The sequence below is a fragment of the Gopherus flavomarginatus genome, chromosome 9, assembly GCF_025201925.1.
Source record: "Gopherus flavomarginatus isolate rGopFla2 chromosome 9, rGopFla2.mat.asm, whole genome shotgun sequence".
NCBI classification, from domain to species: domain Eukaryota; kingdom Metazoa; phylum Chordata; order Testudines; family Testudinidae; genus Gopherus; species Gopherus flavomarginatus.
In genome coordinates, this window is record NC_066625.1 from 25,956,891 (window position 1) to 25,977,910 (window position 21,020).

Below are 21,020 nucleotides of genomic sequence, written 5' to 3' on the forward strand. Positions count from 1 at the left end.
CTGTTTTCAGTATTTCCAGTGTTAAGAATTGGGCATTTCTTAATTGCCAGCTTTTTCCCACAGGTCCCATTTCCTTAGGTAAGAAAACCTCTTTGGATGCAGAAAGATTACTTTATTTGAAGGTCACAAGTCTCGCTCCCTCTTTTTTACTACACCTGTTTTTAAAGCACATTAGCTTAATGGTGTCATTCCTCCCTTATCACAGAATCCACTACATCTAAATCCAAAACTAACATTGCTAGGAATCAAATATGCCAGTGAATTTTTAATTTTAACCTCTGAGGAATTAAATCAGGTAGTGTTAATTTGAGCCAAAAATGTCTAGTTGTAGGAGTTTTCAATTATGTTCCTCAGTGTACCACTTCAGAGAAAAAACAGCTGAATCTACATATCCTAGTTAGATAACTCATTTTTAAAAAGACATCAGTACATAAATGAATTAAGCAGCAAAGAATCCTGTGGCACCTTATAGACTAACAGACGTTTTGGACCATGAGCTTTCGTGGGTGAACACCCACTTCGTCAGATGCATGAGTTAAACTTGTGTCTATGGGAATACAAAAGAGTTGTTCCTAAACAAAGTTTGCTATACTTGACAAATCAACATTGAATTTCGCTAGTGCTGTATGATTAACAGGACATTTGCTGTCTGTGAACCATTAAGAAAAAACACCACTGGAAAGAAGTGAAATTTCATGTTTGAAGGGATTGGTATTTGTTCGTGACTTTAGCTAACAGCGTGTTTGGCTGCTGTCAAATCTAAAGGAAAACAGTCATTTATTTAAAAAAGAGCTCTTCACAGATTCTTCTTGTGTCCTCTGGTGATGTGACGCTGTGGCCTACTGTTCGAGAGTCTGTGTAGATTTCATAATCATTTCCACCCTGTGGACAAGAGAGACAAGTCAGTCAGCTGCCTTCTTCCTAGTATACATGCATGCCTGCTTACATACATTAAGGACATTGTGTGTGTTGTGAAAAGGGTGGATGTCAATGGTTTTCAAACGCAAAGGGAGCAACAGTCCACTAAAAAGGTTGCTGGAGAGCCAGCTTGTGCAGCACAAACCACACACAGGTTAGGCTTAACCAGCATTTGAATTGTTGTTTACTGTGATAGTAACTTAACACATTTGTAACTTGAGGTAATCACCAAACCATGTATAAAATAGAAAAATACTAAACAACTGGACCAGTATGCTAAAAGCTGATTTATATACAAGTGATTAGATGGTGTACTAAAGTCAGTCTGTCACTTTACTGGTCAATACGCTCAGATTATTTTCTTAGAAAAATCTCTCCAGTGTATCATTTAACCAATTCAGTGTCCTTCAAAGATGGGAATAATTAAAGATATACTAAAGTCACTTTTAAAAAGCCTGAGCTAAATAGTACAAACCTTTTGGCCAGGTCTAACACTACAAAGTTTTGTTAGTCAGATGTGTGCCAACAGGCTCGCAAAATCCCCATGTATATGCTGCCATAAAAATGGTAAACATATGCTGTGTCTACACAAGGGAGATTAGTCCTTCAGATTTTACTAGCCCAACTGGACACTCACAAGTAACTTACTTATACCGCAAATAGGAAGCTTGTCTGTAAAATGTCTACTGTACAGTTGATAAGTGTGACAAATCACTACTGAGTTATGCATGTTATTTCCAACTCGCGCTAATAAACTTTTATCCCATCCCACAGCTTGTACTTTCCCTATCACATTTTACAGAGAAACTATTTTAGATGTTTTGTTTTAATAAAAGGTGCTTTTAAAAAAAAATCAGTCTGTCTTACTATTGTGATTGTACAGATCTCACAGCTACAAATAGATAAATGCTAATCTTTAAAGCCTCTATTTCAACATCTCGATTTATAAAAAAACCCACCCTCTTCAGCCCTAGAAAGATGCTTAATACCTTCTGATAGAAGGGATGTGAAAAGGCTGATGGGCAGGGGCAAGGTCTTCCCCCACAATTTGATGTTGGGAGGGAGCTGTATCACGCACTCTGCCAGCTACACAACACAGCTGTGTAAGGGGACTGGGACCTTACTCCTTCATATTGCCGTGTGTGACCACAATGGAGTTTAGTATCAAGTGGTTTTTAAAAATCTAACCATGTGGATATCCCTTCAATTTGATCTGTAAAAGCTGAGTTGGAAACAGAGGCAGAGGTTACATTAGTATTTCCAACATATGATTTTTCAGAAGCCAATGCAAGTCCTTGTTTTCATGGTGTGAACTAACTGTCTATGTGGACCCTGCTGGTGAGCACTAGGGAGTTTTTAATGCATGTTAGCAGGGGCCACTGGTGTGCACTGTAGACAAGCTAGGTAACTGCAGCTAGCTTGTTCTGTGCACTCTGATTTAAAATCACTCCAGCAGCACACCTGTACAGTTTAGTAACACTACACTGGAAGAGAGTTTGTTTCACGCACAAAGTTCTTGTGGTTTTGAGTCTGCATAGCACAAGCTGTTCTGACCCAACAGTGCTGCTGAATAAGTCTAATCCAGAGGTTCTCAAACTTTTTGTCCTGGTGACCTCTTTCACACAGCAAGCCTCCGAGTGTGGCCCCCCCCCCACATTCCTTATTAATAAGGGTGTAAAGCAGGAGCCCAGGCAGAAGAACTCGCTTTCAGTGTGTAACATGCCAGAGGCCCTTTGAGCTAGAGAATTTTTATTATTTTACACTGAATGGGTTAGAGCTCATGTCTAGTACAACTTTTATAAAGGTAGGGGGGAGAGATTTTATTCTGTCAAATGGCTAAACAGAAATTGGGTTAAACATTTTTGAGGAAGAAAATGCAGGGTATTAAATGGAGGTAAAAAAGTTCAGCAATGTGAGGAGGTGCCAATCCCACAAATGGGAGTATGCAGAGGCAACACTCTTGAACAGCATCAATTTGCAGTAAGTAACCCCTCTCTCATAGTAATACTAGAGAGAAAGTCGTCATTCTCATTTCCAGCTTGGGGACAAAGCCTTCTCTCCTTTGCTCTGCTTGGGTAGAAGTTAACTGTCTCAGATAATACAGTGAAACAGTTTTTATGGACCCTTACACCTAGATATAATAAAGTCTTCAGCTGACTCTTGTGAACTTCAAAATGGAATTCTGTTCCTTCGCCACCGTTCTCTCCAGCAAAGGGTCTGATCTGAAACTTACTGAAATCAACCGATTCTAACTGGATAATTTACTAAACTTTCTAATCCTTTTGCTCATGTGCGCAGAAACAACTTTGGTGAGTTAAGAATTGCTACAGAGGAAGCTCACAGTAGTAGATTAAAAGAAAACAACACAAAACTTGAGAGAATATTCATCAGTATATTTTAAAATAGAGTCTAATTTGGGGCAAACATCATTGATTTGCCCCAAGAAAAGAACAGTTTTAAAAGCTCTCTTTGCTAGCAGAACACATAGTAATGAAAACACCAGATACAAGAGTTTTCCTTTTAAATTTTCTGGACTGAAATTTATTAATCTGATTTAGTAGTTTCTAAACCCTGCATTTTCATCCTCAAAACAAAAAGTATTTAAGACAATTTCTGTGTAGCCATGGCAGAATAATTTGCAAAATCCCAGAAGTAAATTGAAATCTTTCCATATTATGATTTCGAGGTTAGGTGATATTTCATATTATAGCCCAAGAAGCAGGCAGATGCAAGCACCTTAGAAACATTTCACTTCTGAACTGATTATAAACTGCAATAATTTTAAAGAAAATGTATCATAAAATCTGATTAGGAATATTTTCAAGAAATATTTTGAAAGGGCATTCTGAAAATACACGAATGTTATGAAAATACTTGAATAGTAAATGCTGGAGCTGTGTTCATATCACTAAATGTCACTACTTAGACCAGAGGAAAATATGTTTTCAAATGGAAGATTTAATATATATTTTAATCTAAACTGAAATGTTAATAAGAGTGTTTTTAGGTCAGACACTTTCATTAAAATATGTTCTTGCTGAATAACTATACTGGAAAATCTCTTTTCTTAAGTATACAACCGTCAAGATAAATGGTTGGTGTATCTGGTTATGCCTTGTACATGTTGTCAATTACAAACCCATGTCAAAAACACAATGGAAGTAAATCATTTAGTCTGGAGAAGGCTTCAGAATAGGTCACCAAGTTCTCACCTATAGATTTCACCACAGTGTGTCATAGCTCTGAATACAGAGTACTGGTGTTGATCATTAACATTTACCTCTTTTACTAAGATGCCCCTCTACTCAGTATTGTTACAAGCTGGATTAAACTTTATTATGGGGTTGTGTTAAAATCCCATTGATAGCTGTGAACTCACCCTTCAGTTACCATAACTGTAAGCATAATCCCCCACCCAAGAATAAAAGTGTGAGAGAACCTGCCCAAGACATTTTAGCAGAGCACTGGGGGTATTGGGGGAGGGAGAGATCACACCAAATGAGAACAGAGAAGGGGCAAGAAAGCCAAGCAGCAGACTAAGCACAGTCTGACGCTGGAATAAGGCGCACAACGAGCTTTTGGGTCTGGTTTTCACAAAAAAATGCTTGGGGGCTATAAACTAAGCAACTGCTCCTCTTGTTCTTCTGCACTCAGAAAGTCAGGAATTGATACATTCCTTGTAAATAAACAAGATGGCATCAAAAAAGATACCAGACTATCAATTTCTACTTACAACAGGAACATCCCATGGGCCCTGAAGACTAGCTGCTCTGGTCGAAAAGGGGCAATAGTATAATTTGGATCACCTCAGTGAGGAATGAGGAGGTTCAATCAAGCTACTCCCAGTTTACAGACATGTGAAATCAGAATCAGGCCTAGATGTTTGAATATAGGATGACAGTAGTAAAATTCTTCTATCATCATCTCTGGTAGATGCTTTGTATTCCTTTCAGGAGAGGGAAAACTGCTCACACTCTGGAGGCAACTTGCTTGCTGTGACTGCCTAATATTACATAAGGCATGTTAAGGGAGGTAAATATGTTTGACGAAAGATTAAAGCCATAGCATGGATTCAGTCTCTAATGTAACTGATTAAAAAGTCCTGTTTCTGGAGCTTTCAGTTTGGGAAAGGGATTCTAAACGTATATGCAGAAACAGTGCAGTACTCACTGGCATGGTCTTATCTCCAAAGAAATAGATAGTCTTGTATCCATCGTTGCAGGCAATTCCTAAGCAGTATGTCTTATCCCAGCCGTTTGGAAATACATCAAAGCTTATCTGCCCCCCTAAGTAAAAGGTAGAAAAGAGGCAAGTGTTAAGGGGCAGGGGGAAGGAACTCTGCTTTTATGGAGGGAGAATGACGGAGGCTGAACTCCACTGAAGCAGATTCCGATAGAGGAAACTGAACAAGTCCGAGACAAAAACTACAATGAAATGGAGTTAAGGATGAGAGAGCACATCAAGACTTTAGTGTAAAACACATTACAGGGATATTACAATTGTTACCAACCCAAATGTTCTACTCAGGATATTCAGATGTTTACATTTAAAAGAAATCCAAACATCTTTAGCACACCCAACCCAACCCAACCCTGGCCTGGACCCACAGGATGCAAGACCATAGGATTTTGACTAAGGGATGTTAGTGTGTGTGGTCCCACATTAAACTGATTTTTAAAGGTTTAGATTTCTTCCTGTCCACGGTATCATGCATCTACTAGGACCAAACTTCAATTCAGACATCTCTCAAAAAATTTAAAAATAAATGTTTGAAGTTCAAGTGCCCGCTTCTGAGTGAAAGCAGATCATGCCACACCCTTGTTCTACACAGCAGAAAGGGTTTCAGGCTTGGCAGATTCAGATATTAAAGAAAAGGTAAGTGAAGCCTTTACTCCATTGGTCCCCTTTTTTCCCAGCCCGTAGAAGCTTCTCAGGCTTGCTTACAGGCTTGCTGCAGCATTTCTGTGTAGACATTATCTATGCCAACAGAAGGGATTCTCCCATCAGCATAGGTAATCCACCTTTCCAAGAGGTAGTAGCTAAGCTGATGGAAGAATTCTGTGTAATGCTGTCTACACAGGGATGTGGGCAGGCTTAACTACATCGCTCAGAGGTGTTGATTTTTCACACCATGACCGATGCAGTTAAATCGACCTAATTTTCAAGTGTAGACCAGTCCCCAGTGGGAATCAAGCTCTACAAGTGTGTCTGAATGTGTGCTAGGGGTGTGTCAGCTACTCTCCCTGACACCAACTTTGCAACCAATTCAGCAGAAAATGAGTGTAAATTAAGTTTTTTTGTATTAATGAGGACTGTCAGGTTATCACTTTATGGTTTGAACCAATTCATTCTGAATGGAGCCAATGCCAGAATCCCCATCACCTCTACAAAAACAATGACCATTTTCAGGGACACCATATATCAGGGACTGTATAATGCTGAGTAGAAATGTTTATGCTTGAGAACTTATAGATATACAATTAAACTCATCCACTGAGATAATCCCTCAGCATTGGAAGGAACCTATATGACTCAGTGCATACCATCTTCTGGAAAGATGCTTTCAAACACAAGAAAGATTTTCAGGTAAGAATTCTAATCACTGAGAAACAAATCCATTTGAATAGCCTGTGTGGAGTGCACAAGACCTGCTCTTACTCCTTTTCTCTATGTTCCAAAGGAATATAGAACATTGTGGGTGAGTTCCCGATTCTTTGAGTATGACTCTGTTTACACTGTCAGATTTCATAAGAGTTTTGAAACAAGCAAAAAGGAGGAAGTCAATCTTTTAAAAGGCTTTTTAGAGTTCTGGGAGACCTCTCTCCCAGCGTTCTGCTGCGACTACACAAGCCATGTTAAAGTGCTGCCGCCGCAGCATTTTTGCATTGCCAGTGTAGACTAGCCCTAAGATAGTGGTCTTATAAATCAAAGCTTTTCACTCTATTCTGGTGAACTCTGAGTTGCTAATTTTATTGTAAACCTATATGTTTCCAAGGGATTTTTAATAATGTCAAGCTTAACACTGGGCTGAAATTTGACCCAAAGTCTCAAACAGGAGGATTTCTTGATATTTTAAAACCATTTTGCCCAGTTTAAGTGGATGTCAGCATAGAGGATTGTTCATGGCAAGCCCTGTTTGAAACTCATTTTGCCCCAAATGTTTAACACTGCCAGAGGTAGAGACAGACAACCATTTGTTCTTTCTACTGTAAATGAAAGAGAAAGGGGAGAATTTGCCCAGAGATTTTTAGTAGGAAAAATTAGGAAAGAGAAGTCTAGAAAGACACATTCCTACTGTACAGAATCACTGTGCATCTTGTGTCTCCTGTTGAATTTCCTTTGTCTCAACCCCTCCGCCCCCGCTCTCCCCACACACACAATACAACCACTGAAATTAAAAGTCAAGGGCTAGTAATGGAGGCAGTGTTAATGCAGTACGGATTTGTAATGTACGTGGTGGACAGAAGAAACATCTCTCATTTGTAAAAATGTATTACACATTTCTGACTAATCAAGCAAAATCAACTGTATGAGAGACATCAGAAGATGATAAACTAATGAAAAGAGATGCAGTTTTCCTTTTGTTGTGGTGTCTTCTACCACAACGTACCTAATGAAAAAGACTTCATGTACAAAATGGCAGCAGCCACCCCCACCCTGACAACTGAATCATACAGCGGGAGCCAGCAAGAGGATATGATTTTTTTTTAAATGAAATTCTTTTTTTTTAAAAATGTGATACCTATAGAAAATGTGAGGCCTTTTCCTGCAAATTCTCTTTGTAAATCAGCTACAAATTTCTCTCTTATATGTTCCCTCTGTTAAAAACAAAAACAAAAGATGCATCAGTTAAGTGATTTCTATTTAGCAATCAGTATCAGAAAAGGCAATATTAAGCAGGGAACTGTGGTTCAGCCAGCCACTCAAGTCCACAAACGCAGTGGTGCAGTACTAGTATTATAGTGCTAAATTCTGCTCAGCATACACCTGTGTAGTCTGGAGTATCTCCATAGGGCTACTATGACATTACACAAGTATACAGTAAATGCAAACAGAAATTTGACCTATACCATGTTATTTTTCACTTCCATCTGAGGATCTCAACGTATTCTACATACTAATGAACTACAAATTAATTAATTATGTATTATACCCTTGCTGAAAAGCTCAGTTTCACAGATGGGGAAACTGAGGCATTGTGCGGTTAAGAACAAATTTTCAAAAGTGGTCTCTAATTTAGGGTGCCTTACACTTTGGGGCCTGAGACACACTGAAAATCAAACCCTAGTTGTCTAAAAGTCAGAGTACCTCAGTTACTGGATGCCTAAATTAGAGACATTGTTTGAAATCTTGGGTCTTGGTGACATGCCCATGGTCACAAACGTCTGAGACAATATAGGAAACAGAGCCCAGATTTCTCAATTCCCAGTCTTGTGTGTTTAGGCACAAAACTATCTCTGCCCTGGTAAACATAATTGCATTTTAAAGAAGGTTAATGCTGCGTAGTTTAACCTCAAGTTTAGGTTTTGTTTAAAAAGTATTTGAGAAGGTAATAATTTTTTTTTACTTTCATTAATTTTCAAAACATAAAAGCTACTATAGTGATTGGTACTACAAAAAACCCAAGATACACGGACAGATGAGGGTTTTTTGGAAGGACCTGATGCAGGGTGAGAAGGAAGGGAGATTTATAGTGTTGGAAACACCTCTCAACAGCATTGTGCTAGAGCACCAGAAAGACAAAGTGAAATCAGCTAATCTGTTTTTTACATTTCCTGCAGTTTGAACAATGAAACTCAATCAACAGCAGGGAGAAAGGTGTTAAACACAAGAAGAGGAGTTATTGAAAACATAATTTGACCACGACAGTGTCCTTTAGAACAGTGAGGAATAAGAGACGTGAAGCATTTTAAAAATTGACTCACTTTATCAAGTTCATAGAACTCAATTCGCTCTTCCTGGCTGCAGCTTCTCCCAACAGGGGAGACATTCAGCATCCCATTTCGGAACTCAATAAAAGTACCCCTGAAAAAAAGAGTCAACTGTCACTGCTGAAAAGGGACACAAGTCCACATATATCTGAAAGACAAAAACAGTTATGATCAGATTGTTGAAGTTTAATCTCAAGAACTTTTGCTCTATTACTGAGATCTCCAAAATTGGCATTATGTGATGAAAATATTAGTTTAAAGGAATTGTGTTTGCCCATTACATTAGTGAGAGCTGAGGAAAACACGTAAATTTGCATTTCAAATTGCAGAAGTAATTACCCAAGTAGAAATTTGCTTAGGACGTCAGCATAAACATGATTACTACATATCCTGCATTGTTGATAAAAACAGTTATAAGTGCTCAAGACCTTGTGGGTCAGATGCTCAGCCCCATTCCTCTTCCTTTGTGTAAGCAGCCAGAAACCCAGCAGGATTCGATTCCCCTGGCGTGGAGGAATTTTTCCTTGGTGCAAAGCCCCTTTAGTCATCTCTACACTACCCATGCTGATCTCTGGTACAGAAGACACTCCCAGTGAAAAAGAATGCATGGCGGTTGCACCCCTTCACTCTAGCAATCGCTCCTTGGCTGCTGGATCAGCTCTTCTGAGGCTGTGGCTGGACAGAACTGAAAGCAACCTTAGGACAGTTCTTAGCCAGCCCCAATATTGGGGCGCTGCAAGGGTAACAAACCTGTCTTTCACACTCCCTGTCCTAACTGTATGGAGCAAAGGGTCTAGCTCAGTATCTCCAGCAGCTGCATTCCCAAGTACGGTGCAGGGCAACTGGTCTCAAATTTTAGAAGAAAACTTGCAAATGTATAATTTATGGAAGAAATAATGCCTTTGAATTCCAACTGCATCAAGAAAATTCCTTTTACATCGACTTTAATTCCACCCCCCGGGAAATGAAAATAAGAGGTATCCCAAACAGCACCCAATGTTCTGTCTGTCTAGATTTTTATAGAACAATTTGTTCTATAGGGAATAAGTAATTCCCTGTTCCCTGGCAAGCAACTTTGGACAATCTTTTCTTTTGATCCTTCTTCACCTGCTCCAATAGCAGAACTTGTCTTCCTATGGATGGGATTGCTGGAACAATAATATATATCTATCTCAATTATACAGTGTGCCCTCAAACACAACCATCCAGCTCTAAGTGGACTGGACATTGTCTTCCCTACTGATGCTCAACATCCCAAAAGTGGAAATATCCTCTCCCCAGCGATGTGCATGCGCATATACCTACCTTTTCTTTGGCAGTTTAATCTTTGCAATGTAACTCAGACAATAGTTGATTAGATCTTGAAGCAGGTCCTCACCCAGGTGACTTTGAATGCTCTAAACATACAAAAAGACCTATCAGCTACAGGTCCAGAATTTAAGGTTCTGAAAGTAGCTAATTGATAACACAGATTTTGGATATTAATGAATAGCAGATCCCAGAAAAACATGCCTTAGATAAGTGATTCTCCGTTAGTATGAGTGCAGCACTGGTATGGTAGGCTCTATTCTCTACCTTAATTACATACTGCTGTGCTGGGCAACTGATCACCTCTCCTTATAACATGCTCCTCCAAGCCCCTACTTCAAACTGTGGGTTAGAAAACGCAGGATTGAATGGAAAGGGACAGACAGTGGTGAGTACAGTGTGGGATGCAACTGCCTCAGATATCAATCTGGGTCCTAAACTATTTTATTTTCCATTCTCCAATAGCTAGATTGAGACATTTAAGATTATCACAATATTAGATTTAATCAACAGTATTTTCTCATTCACTTACAGTATTTCTTGCAACTTATAAAATACACTAATCAATCAAGAGTTCACTCTATGAGCTACATCCTAAGCAGCAGCCAGGGTACACTCCACTCATTTGGAGGGTGGTGAGGGAAAGAAGATGAAGCCACCTTTCCAGCTTCCCAAATCTGAGGCCTGTCAGGGATCAGATATAATTTAGAGTAGCCTCAAGTTTGCTCTAAAGGAGGCCCAATTGTCATGGAAATTCTCTGAGCTGGGGCTCACTAGAGGGTTCCAGCTATGATCCCTATGCCAGAGGCTAGGAGAGATGTCACTCAAGAATTTCCCATGCTGAAAAAATTCTCATCTAACCAAATCTAGCAGGTTTTGAGCTGCACAAAACAGGAGGTCTGAGGCAAGGATCTGGCCCCATACCTTGTGTTAGTCTACAACGAGCAAAATAAACAGTCAATTATACAAATAAAAGACAACATATAAAATAATTTCAGACTTTATTAAAAAATGATCACTAATACTGCATACATACCTGCTTGCACAAAAATTTCCCATCTTTGTATGCTACAAGACCATTTTCTGGAAAGACGTAGTCAAATTTTTCAACCACTAAGATACAAACAAAAAAATGCTGCAGCTTATACTTTAATTTGTCATTCCTCATACTTTATAGTATGCAAAGCTTTTCAGGTCAAAATACAGTAGTTTTTAGAATATTAAGCCCAAAAGCTACACACTTGTAACGTCCAGTGAGAAACTCCAAGGACCTAATTCTGCACTCCTCTGTATTTGTTCCTCCTTCTGAAGTCACCAGAAGTCTAATATCATCTGAACAGCTTGTAGTTAAGTTACATGCATTTAGCGTTAAGGATCTGACTCCATCCTTAGCACATTTCTTTGCGCTTTATTACTGTAAATGGTCCTGGATCCAGTAAGTATTGCAAAACCTTGGAACAACTATCTGGATTTAAATTGATAAAAGGACGAAGGAAAGTTTACCTATTTGAGTGTGATTTTTTTTAATGCAACTCTGCCTTAAGATATGTGCGTGTGTGTGTGTTTAAATTGAATTATAGGAGTATTGAGTCTCCTCTGAAATATGTAAGTAGTATTAGAAGATGAAAACATATGGTTACAAAATGATAAATCCAAGCAGCTTGTTCTGGACCACTATGTTTCAATAGGAAAATGTACAGTACTATTTATTTCACTACAAGCTGTGTGATACCGCTGCTGAAATTCAGCATTTGGATTCAAATGAATTTGGCAGGAATAGGTTGAAAACACTATCAGATCTTTCCTTGAAACAGAATATTCTGTTCCACAACTGCTGTGAAATCACATCCTTATCTGAACATTTGCAGTAGTTGTAATACTGCTGGCGATTATTTCAGGGTATCAGGATCTTGCTAGTGTAGGACAGGATGACTTCCTGGAGGCCCCTTCCAGGCCACGGGAAACAACGATTAGATAAAATGTTCATGGCATGTAATAGGCTTGCATACTTGTGAATTATGGAAGGCTATTAACAGTGATCTTCCACATTATATAGAATTAAAAAGGAAAAGAACCAGATTTTCTTTTCAGAGCCACCATCTAATAAAATCAGCTCCTGCATGGATGAACACATTAGATAATTCAACAACCTATGTAATGAGATATACACAACTCCAATTTATAAAGATGTTAAAATATATATGTTACTACAATGCTAGTGTGGACTCAGTAATTCATTCTGAGTAGCAAGCCCTGAAGAAGAAATTTCAAGATCTTTAAGATATAAAATAATTCTATCCAAAAGCATAGGTACTAGATAGGACTTTTAATCTAGCTGGTAGCTGTCCACATAAGGTATAAAATCCAGCAATCATCATATGCTAACCTCGGCAGGTTCTGAGTGGGACAGTAAATAACTAACATTTCATGAAACTGGTGTGATAATAAACACAGAGAAACTGATACTCAGAACAAGGAATAAGGAAGCTTGCATTTAATATGCAACTGTTCCAGGAGAAAGGGTTTGTATTTACGCATCAGGACTTTTTCATAAACCATTCATTTCAACTTGGATTGCATCATCCTCTTTTCTTACCATCATCTCCCAACTGCTCTTGAACTTTGTCAAAGTCTGAACCACCTACAACTCCAACTCTCACCTTCTTCCGCAGCTTCTGCAGAAAATCTGCCATTTCTGCTGTAATTTTCTAGATTAAAAGAAGAGTTTACAATTTTTAGGTAGTCTAGGTACTTTTAGCATGAGTTATCAGTTGACTGTAAATACAACAGTTCAGTGGGAGAACGGTCACTGGGAACTAAACTGTGTGGGGCTTTAACAAACAATATGAACGCTTTTTAAAAATGCCTATGAGAACATCTTCTCTTAAGGTAAAAATGCCTTAAATAACAAGGAAGTCACTATAGCATTTGGCTCACTAATGTGGCGTGTTCCCTATTGCTAAAAAGTCAAAAAACTGCATTGGCTTCTGAGGTGTCTTCTAGGGCAGCCTCCACATAGACTGAACTAATCCCCCTCTTGGCCCAGTTTGAAAGTCAGAGGCATCAGTAAGCGTGGCACAACGTCCATATCAGAATAAATGTCTTACAATCATCACACAGAACTCACAGGTTAAAAAATGGCGCTTATGGGCAATGCTGCTTCCTGAAACCAAGAAAAATTGAGAATCCAGGAGCTCCCTCCCCTAAACTGCAAGCCAACAACATACTATACACCCTCAACTCTCTCAAGATGGAACAGTAGGCATTTCTTCCCAATTACTGGCATTATCTCCATTTGTAATTCACTGAGCTTCAGTTAGCTCACTCTCATTCCAGCCAGCCAGCTATTATTTATTGCGACAAAGTTATTCCTAAAAACAGAATAAAAGACTGTAAATAATATTAAGGTACCCCACCATCTTAAAGCTAATGAATTAAAAAAAAAAGTTAAATTAGTTTCAGGCCAGACAACTGCCCACAAGCATCCTTGCCAAATCTGTGTTGCTTTAGAATAACTTTTTTTTTTTAAGATGTCTCTTCTGTTACTGTGTGAAACGCTCATGCAAAACAAAGGAAACAACAAAACTGGCTATATGCGAAATACTGTCAAAGGTACAAAGTAAATAAACCGAAAAACAGTTGAAAATGTCATCTGTGTTTTCGATTATAATTACACTGAATATACAAAATATTCAAAAGTAATATGATTTTTATTTTGAAGCTGGTTACAAAAAAATCTCAGTTTGATATAAACTCAGTGCATATGACTATATAATTATTCATTTCCTAAACCTCGCATGCAGCTTGTTACTTTTAAATGAATAGAAAATAAATATTCCAGCCATCTGGGGAAAAAACGTGAACTGCACTTTTATTTATTTGTCTGAATCTCAAAGTGAGATCTATTAATTTCTGTTCAACAAAATCCATTCCCCAGTGGAATATAATTAGTGCTAGCAGAGGGGTTTTGGAATAATTAAGGAAAGAAGCTCCTGTGACAATTAAACATTGGAGCTGACAACACAACATGCTTCTTAAAGCAGAATCCCAATAATAAGGACATTATAAAAAAAGTTATAATCCAGAAATTATATTTTCTTCCTTGCCCACACACTGAACTCATCCCATGTGGCAATGGATACTTTAAGATTGCTTTATATAACACCTCTTCTGTCACTCCGACCCTCAGTGTACTGGTTCCTATCCTTTCAGGACTACTGTTCCAGTTTATCAAAGGCCTCACGTGAACTAGTCAAACAGTCTCCCATTTAGAAGTATGCACTATAATATCATGTGGCATTTGTTTTAATCCAGTCTCAAAAGTCACCTAAACTATTACCAAAAAATGACTGCAATCAGAATGGACAGGGCTCATCATTAAAAATAGCAACACAGAGTACTTGTCACAAAGCCCTAAGTTTCCGGGTGGCTTTTTCCAGAGTTTGCACATGGGACAGAACTGGCACTCAGGATATCACAGCAACAAATGATTTTTGTAGTGTAGTATGTATTTTCTAAATGGACAACCAACCTAATTCTCAATTACTGGGGGACAATCCCCACTCATTGGTATATTTTGCTTTCCACAACCAAATAAATCCCTGTACAACTTTTCATGAGTGATGTACCCGAGTATTTGAATTCTAATATCTAAACTGTATTGTTCAATCTATTCACCTAAATTTGGGATTGTGGATTAAGTACTCTATGTACCATATGCCTTTTGAAAAATAACTTCGTGTATGTGGCTAATTTACGCACTACACCCAGATGTACAACTACTCTTTTCCCAACCTATTATATAATTTTTTTAACATTAGCTTTAATACAAATTTTAAATCTATCACAAGTGCAGCTTGTGTGAATATTTTAAGCTAAAACCTATTTTTGCTGAAGAATACAGATTTGGGTCAACCAAAAATTAATGCAAAGCCATGACAAATTTGCAGAACAGTTTCATACCAAAAAACTTTTTAAAACAGTTTTGATTTTTTTTGTACTTGAAACGAGTTTTGTTCTGAAGTTTACTTCAGTTTTAGAGCTTTTTTAAATAAAACAGAATGAAATATTTAGTCTGACCCAAACTAATTTTTTTTTTAACATTTTGGTTAACTGAAAAGTTCAAAAAATGTTCATCTCATGTCAACTTGAAACTATTTTCTCCTCCAATTTTTCAGCATAGCCAGTTGAGTTGAGGGAGCAGGGAAATCAGTTATTTGCACGGCTCTAATCATAAGTCACGGTCACATGGTGTTGACAAGCCATAATATTAAAATGCAACGTTATCAACTTCCATCAATATGACAAACACAGCATGAAATGAAGATGCCAGTAATACAGGGTCCCCCTACTGGTGTAAAAGTGATGCAGGGAATGTTAGTACAGGAGGGCAATCGTAGGTGTCAGATCTTTGGTGGGACTGGAAACGGCTATTTTCTAGGTCTTTGATAAGGCTTTGGTGCCGGAGCCCGGAGCTGGAGCTCCGGGTTTTTGCGAGGAGCTGGAGTGGAGCCGGAGCACAGCTCCAAAGCTCTGTTTGATAGTGTAACTCTCAGGGTTTGTCAATTGCATATCTTGGGAGTCAGAACTGACTGGTCCGAGACCGTATCACCGATAACCCCGCCCAAAGACATCCCTCACCCCAGTAACCCACCCTATAACCTCCCCAGGCTCCCAGTCCAGCCAGACTCCCCTAATAACCACCTGCCCAGGTCCTTCTGCCCTGCAACTCCAGACTCTGTGCCCCCCCAGCTCATCCCTATACTCCATAACCTCCCATATGTCCCCCATGTAACCCCACAGCCCAGCCCAACCCACGAACCTCCCCCACCCCAATCCCATAACCTCCCATATGTCCCCCATGTAACCCCACAACCCACCCCACCCCACCAACCTTCCTCACCCCAATCCCATAACCTCCCATATGTCCCCCATGTAACCCCACAGCCCACCCCACCCCAACAACCTCACCCACCCCAATCCCATAACCTCCCATATGGCCCCCATGTAACCCCACACCCCACCCCCATAACCTCCCATATATGACCCCCCACCCCAGACCCCTCTCCAGGTCCAAAGCCCCAGGGACGCCCCCGCCGGCTCACCTGCCTGGGGGCGGTCAAGGTCCCGTCCACATCGAAGAGGCACAGGACGCCGCTGCCCGGCGCCGCCATACTGCAGATGAATGAGGTGGCTCAGTCCACCCAGACGGGCGCTGCACTGGCTTCCGGCTCTGCGCGATCCCGCCGCGGTGGATGCCGGGAACCCAAACAGCTCCAGCGAAAGGCGCCCGCCGGCCGCCACCCTCCCCCCGCGCCAGCTGCGACCTGGTTCCACAGGGCGCCGGCGCAGTAGAGTAACGGTAGCGGCGGCGGCGCACGCGCAGTGTGTGTTTGTGTATCCTCGTCTCTCTCCGCGTCGAGATGGTAAGGGGGGGCCGGGGACTGGCGTTGGGGGATGCGGCCCGGTGCTCTCCTCGCTTGCGGTTTCCGGCACGAGGCGCCGCCCGGACCCAGCGCCCGCTCGCCGGGCACGGCCCTGGCGGGATTCGCAGCAGTGCTGTCCAGGGAGGGCGGCAGGCGGCTCCAGTGGCCCTCTCGCAGACACGCCTGCGGCAGCTCCACCGGAGCCGCGGGACCGGTGAGCGGCAGAGCGCCCCCCGCGGCGTGCCGCCCTGCTTGGGGCGGCGAAATTGCTAGAGCCGGCCCTGCTGCTCTCGGTGCTAGGCGCTGTACATGGCGCACAGCGGAACGGGCCCCGCCCCCAGCGCCAGTTTTCCGCCAATCAAGGTCCGGCCCCAGCAGCAGCTGGGCTGGGGAGGGGGAAGAGGGAGGCAGGCCGCCCTAAGCCAGGGGGCGGGAGGCGCGGTAGTACAGTTTCCACGGAGGGAAGCATGTGGCACCTTGCCGGCGGACAAGCCGGGGACGTGGCGCTACTAGCGCCTGGACAGCCCCGACAGGCATCATGACGTTCACAGCGTGCTGGGGCTGGTGCCAGTCACCTTGCTGCCCTAAAGAGAGGAGATGGGGCACTCCAGGGCCCTTCAGCCTGTGTACACCATGCATTCAGGTGCTCCTGGTCAGATCTAGGTCCCTATAGCAAGTAATTTTGACTCTTCTGTGCTGTGTAAACAGGTCTCAAAGTGAAATATACATATGACTAAGTTTCTCAACAGGAACATGAGCTTCACCAGTTCGCTTAGAACAAGCTTAGGAATGTAACTTAGGGCTTGGCTACACTGGAGAGTTGCAGCGCTGGTGGTGAGTTTACAGTGCTGCAACTTACTCACCGTCCACACTTGCAAGGCACACACAGCGCTGCATCTCCCTGGCTGTACTCCTGCTCTGCCTGGGGTATAAGGATTGCAGCGCTGGTGATACAGCGCTGCTCCGCCAGTGTGGCCACCAAAAGCACTGTAATTGGCCTCCAGAGATATTTGGAGGTATCCCAGAATGCCTGTTCAGCCACTTCCAACAGCGCTGCAAATGTGGCCACACTGCAGCACTTTCCCTACACAGCTGTATGAAGACAGCTGTAACTCCCAGCGCTGTACAGCTGCAAGTGTAGCCAGACCGTTATATACACCAATTGTCCTTAAGCTGCTTGAGACACAAATATTGAAATAACTGCAATTCTCTTGTAATGCCAGTATTGAAGGATTTAATGGTGTGGTATGGGAATCTTCTCTTTTAGGCTGGAATCTTCAAAATTAGGACTAGACTCCACTTGCTACCTTCCTTTGGGAGATCTCTACCAAGGGAGTTATCAACAAGATTGTGGAAAAAAGAAGACAAGTGCCTACGCCGTTGCTTTGGGACCCATATGTTCTTAAAGCCACAGAAATGGCAACCTGACAGTGCTTATTTTTATCCTGGGACAGGGCTGGTGCCATACAGATGTGCTGGCAGCTTAACCCCCACCAACAGTGTCTTGGAAAAGTCGATGATTGAGAACAAAGAACAGTTCAAACTGGTCTACAAGTTTCCAGGAATTAAATATTGTAGAATATTTTCAAGAATGAAGTTGCTACAGACTGCTCTAACCATAGTCATCCTCCCACCTGTCTATCATCTCTATCTGCAGGAACAAGTTTCTCAGGGTTTTGTGTTGTATGTCACTGGCACTGCTTGCTTTGCTGCTACAATGCTGTATGGTATAAGTTATTTTCTCAGACGAATGATTGGACTCATGTACCTAAATGAAGCTGGCACCGTGGTAAAAGTGGCACACTTGACATTTTGGGGAAGAAAGAAAGAAATTTATTGTCCAGTTGAAAATGTGATGACCTTGGGTGACACTGGAGATACCAAGAACGAAGTACTGCTCCAGTTTAAACAGCATAATAGTACACAGGTTTTATATTTTACTCTAACATTTGGCCATATTGTGGATAAACAGAAGTTTGCCCAAATATTTGGAGGATTTTAGTAACTCATTAGATGCAGTGACCAACATTTTCCAAAAGTCTAGCTTGTTTAATGTTTTCCATTGCTCTTCATGCTGAATTCATCACAGCCATAGCTGAATAGATTTGTAAGCACACAAATACAAAACCTCTGAGCAAATATGCACACCTGTACTTGGATAAAAGGGATACAGCGATGTGGCAACCCACTAGATAGATGTTCCTGTACAACTAGTTTCAGATGAAAGCGGAATCTCATCCTACACACACAACCATTATGTAAAGAAATATAGTTTAATACTCATATCTGATGGTAAGTTACACAGTTGAAATCTTAGTCTTGCTAATATTTCATGTTAATATAAATAAGTTATTAAAACGGTATCTTGGGACACGGATTTGCAAAGATATTGTATGGAGATGCGGTGGAATTGCTTGCTCAGTCCCTTGTCTTCTGGGTTGGCACCAGCTGGGAAGTGTGCCACTCGCTTTTTTCTGAAACAGTTCTGTCAGATCAAAACGTGTTAATGGGATCCTGAGTGAACTTTGTCCATTGTTCATCTGTGGCTTGTGGATTCAATGCTTGGATGATTTTCACAAGGCGCTAAGCATTGCTTGGAGAAAAATATGTTGCAAGAGAATATCTGCTTCAACTATGTGAAAGCAAATAAAGTAGCTGAACAGTGTCTTGAGAGCCCCAGTAAAGCATTTTAACTTGTGTACATAGTGAAAAGGATCAAAAATTCTGAAGAGAAGTATGTTACAGTAGTACTATTTACAGACATCATCAGGTCCCTGTTCAAGTTTAAAAAACATTTTCTTACCCTGGTCTATAGACAATATCTTAGGTTATTGAAACAGATAATTTTAAGCATTCATTTTTCAGTGCTTGTGCTCTATTGGGATTTTCTTTTTCAATTTAACCAACTGAAACGGTCAATTTCATTTTCTCAGGTGTAGTATCATCATATGGGGGTTGTAAAAACAGCAGGGAAATGGTTATTTTTAAAAAAGATTTACATTAGAACAAAGAATCATGGAAATATTTGAATTGGGCTGTGATTTTATAAAACGTGTGTGCATACATAGCTTCATTTCATCACTGGTTCAGATCTTTCACCAGCAACAGTGCCCATACAGGAGCTAAATGGCACATCAGTTCAAAATATCTTTTCACTGACTGGACTACAGTTAGAATAAATTTGCTTTTCTGCTGTGTACTATAGATATCACAAATTAAAAAAACCCAAAGTTGTACTATATAAGTGTTAACAGACTCCAGATGTGTTGCTTACTGATATAGAATGACAGGTAATTAAGCAGATTTTTACAGCACAGTATGTATTTTAATAAAAATGTAATGGCTGCGTTTGTTACTATCATGTGAAAAATTACGAGTGTTAACACAAGCAGACCATATGGTACAGTGGGAGTTGTTTAATGAAAGCTGCACCACTTCACATAGTGTGAAAGTTCACAGGAGTAAATGTTGCCCAATGCCTCTCCAGATATGGAATGCTCTGGTTACAGAAGTAGTATGTGTGTTTGTGTTGGCTTTTGGCAGTCTCACAGAGGGCATATAAGGTCCCGTCCCCCACCCCCGCAACTGCGTGTACACCTGGGGAGGCTGGAAGGACCAATATTCAAATCCTCTATTTTCCCCCCTACCAACTGAAGATAGCAGCTTTACTGCTCCATGACCTTGGGTGGGGAATAGTCCTTACCAGCCAGCTGAAAATCAGGAGCAAGATTTATTCCATAATGAGAAGCAGACCTGTACATGGAGAAAATATGGACTCAGGGCAACCCCTGGTGAGGCAAAAGGGGCAGTTTGCCCAGGAGCCCTGTTTGAGAGGGCCCCCAAACCTAGTGGCATTGTAAGCTGATGTATCAGTTTGCAACATCACTCACTGAAATTTGGCCCAGTGAGCCTGGGACAGGTGAGCCTTACCCTGGGGTGAGCGTGGGGCAGGCTCACTCTCCAACCCCCGCCCCTCAGTGCTAATCTTTTTGGAAGGGTGGGGAGCCTCTGTTTTAGATTTTGCCCTGGCCCTGTATGGACTTTACACCTCTAATAAATTTCATTATGTATTAATGAAGAGCCTAATCCTGAGAGGGGCAAAGCACTGCAATTTTCTCATTTTCACATTAAAATAACTGAATTAGTAAAGGGAGAGGATGGCTGATGGGATAAGATAGATTACTCTGTACAAAAACACTTGAAATTGACCAAATAAAGTACTACACGAAGTCGTGGTCTTAGAAGCACAAAGTATCCTTCCAGGGTAGGCTTAGATAAGATCAGAGCAATTACAGAGCAGCTGCCAAAGGAGGTCACTAGGGCATCATAAATGGAAATGTTCAAGAAGAACATAGCTAATGCATGTGATCACCTTAGAGTTCATTCCATCTTTAACATCTTTGGAGGTTCCATTTGTCATTACATAGCTGCTCTTGAT

The 21,020-nt window shown here is 40.9% G+C and overlaps 2 protein-coding genes across 5 annotated transcripts; one reads left to right on the forward strand and one right to left on the reverse strand.

The window, feature by feature from the left end:
- Window positions 1-680: 680 nt before the first annotated feature.
- Window positions 681-16,360, reverse strand: PMM2 (phosphomannomutase 2). Of its 2 annotated transcripts, XM_050966483.1 has the most exons (8): window positions 16,262-16,360; window positions 12,754-12,865; window positions 11,194-11,270; window positions 10,155-10,246; window positions 8,844-8,943; window positions 7,661-7,736; window positions 5,089-5,204; window positions 681-882 (listed from the first exon to the last, which is right to left on the reverse strand). In XM_050966483.1, the coding sequence occupies exons 1-8, from the start codon at window positions 16,328-16,330 to the stop codon at window positions 778-780; spliced, it is 747 nt and encodes a 248-aa protein (XP_050822440.1). In that variant the 5' UTR covers window positions 16,331-16,360; the 3' UTR covers window positions 681-777. The 2 variants fall into 2 exon arrangements, with proteins under 2 accessions (XP_050822440.1, XP_050822441.1); XM_050966484.1 differs by lacking the exons at window positions 681-882; window positions 5,089-5,204 and adding an exon at window positions 5,211-6,546.
- Window positions 16,268-19,940, forward strand: TMEM186 (transmembrane protein 186). Of its 3 annotated transcripts, none has more exons than XM_050966478.1 (2): window positions 16,268-16,582; window positions 18,037-19,940. In XM_050966478.1, the coding sequence occupies exons 1-2, from the start codon at window positions 16,342-16,344 to the stop codon at window positions 18,582-18,584; spliced, it is 789 nt and encodes a 262-aa protein (XP_050822435.1). In that variant the 5' UTR covers window positions 16,268-16,341; the 3' UTR covers window positions 18,585-19,940. The 3 variants fall into 3 exon arrangements, with proteins under 3 accessions (XP_050822435.1, XP_050822436.1, XP_050822433.1); XM_050966479.1 differs by having other exon boundaries at window positions 16,501-16,582; window positions 17,850-19,940; XM_050966476.1 differs by lacking the exon at window positions 16,268-16,582 and adding an exon at window positions 17,031-17,225 and having other exon boundaries at window positions 17,850-19,940.
- The last annotated feature ends 1,080 nt before the right edge of the window (window positions 19,941-21,020 follow it).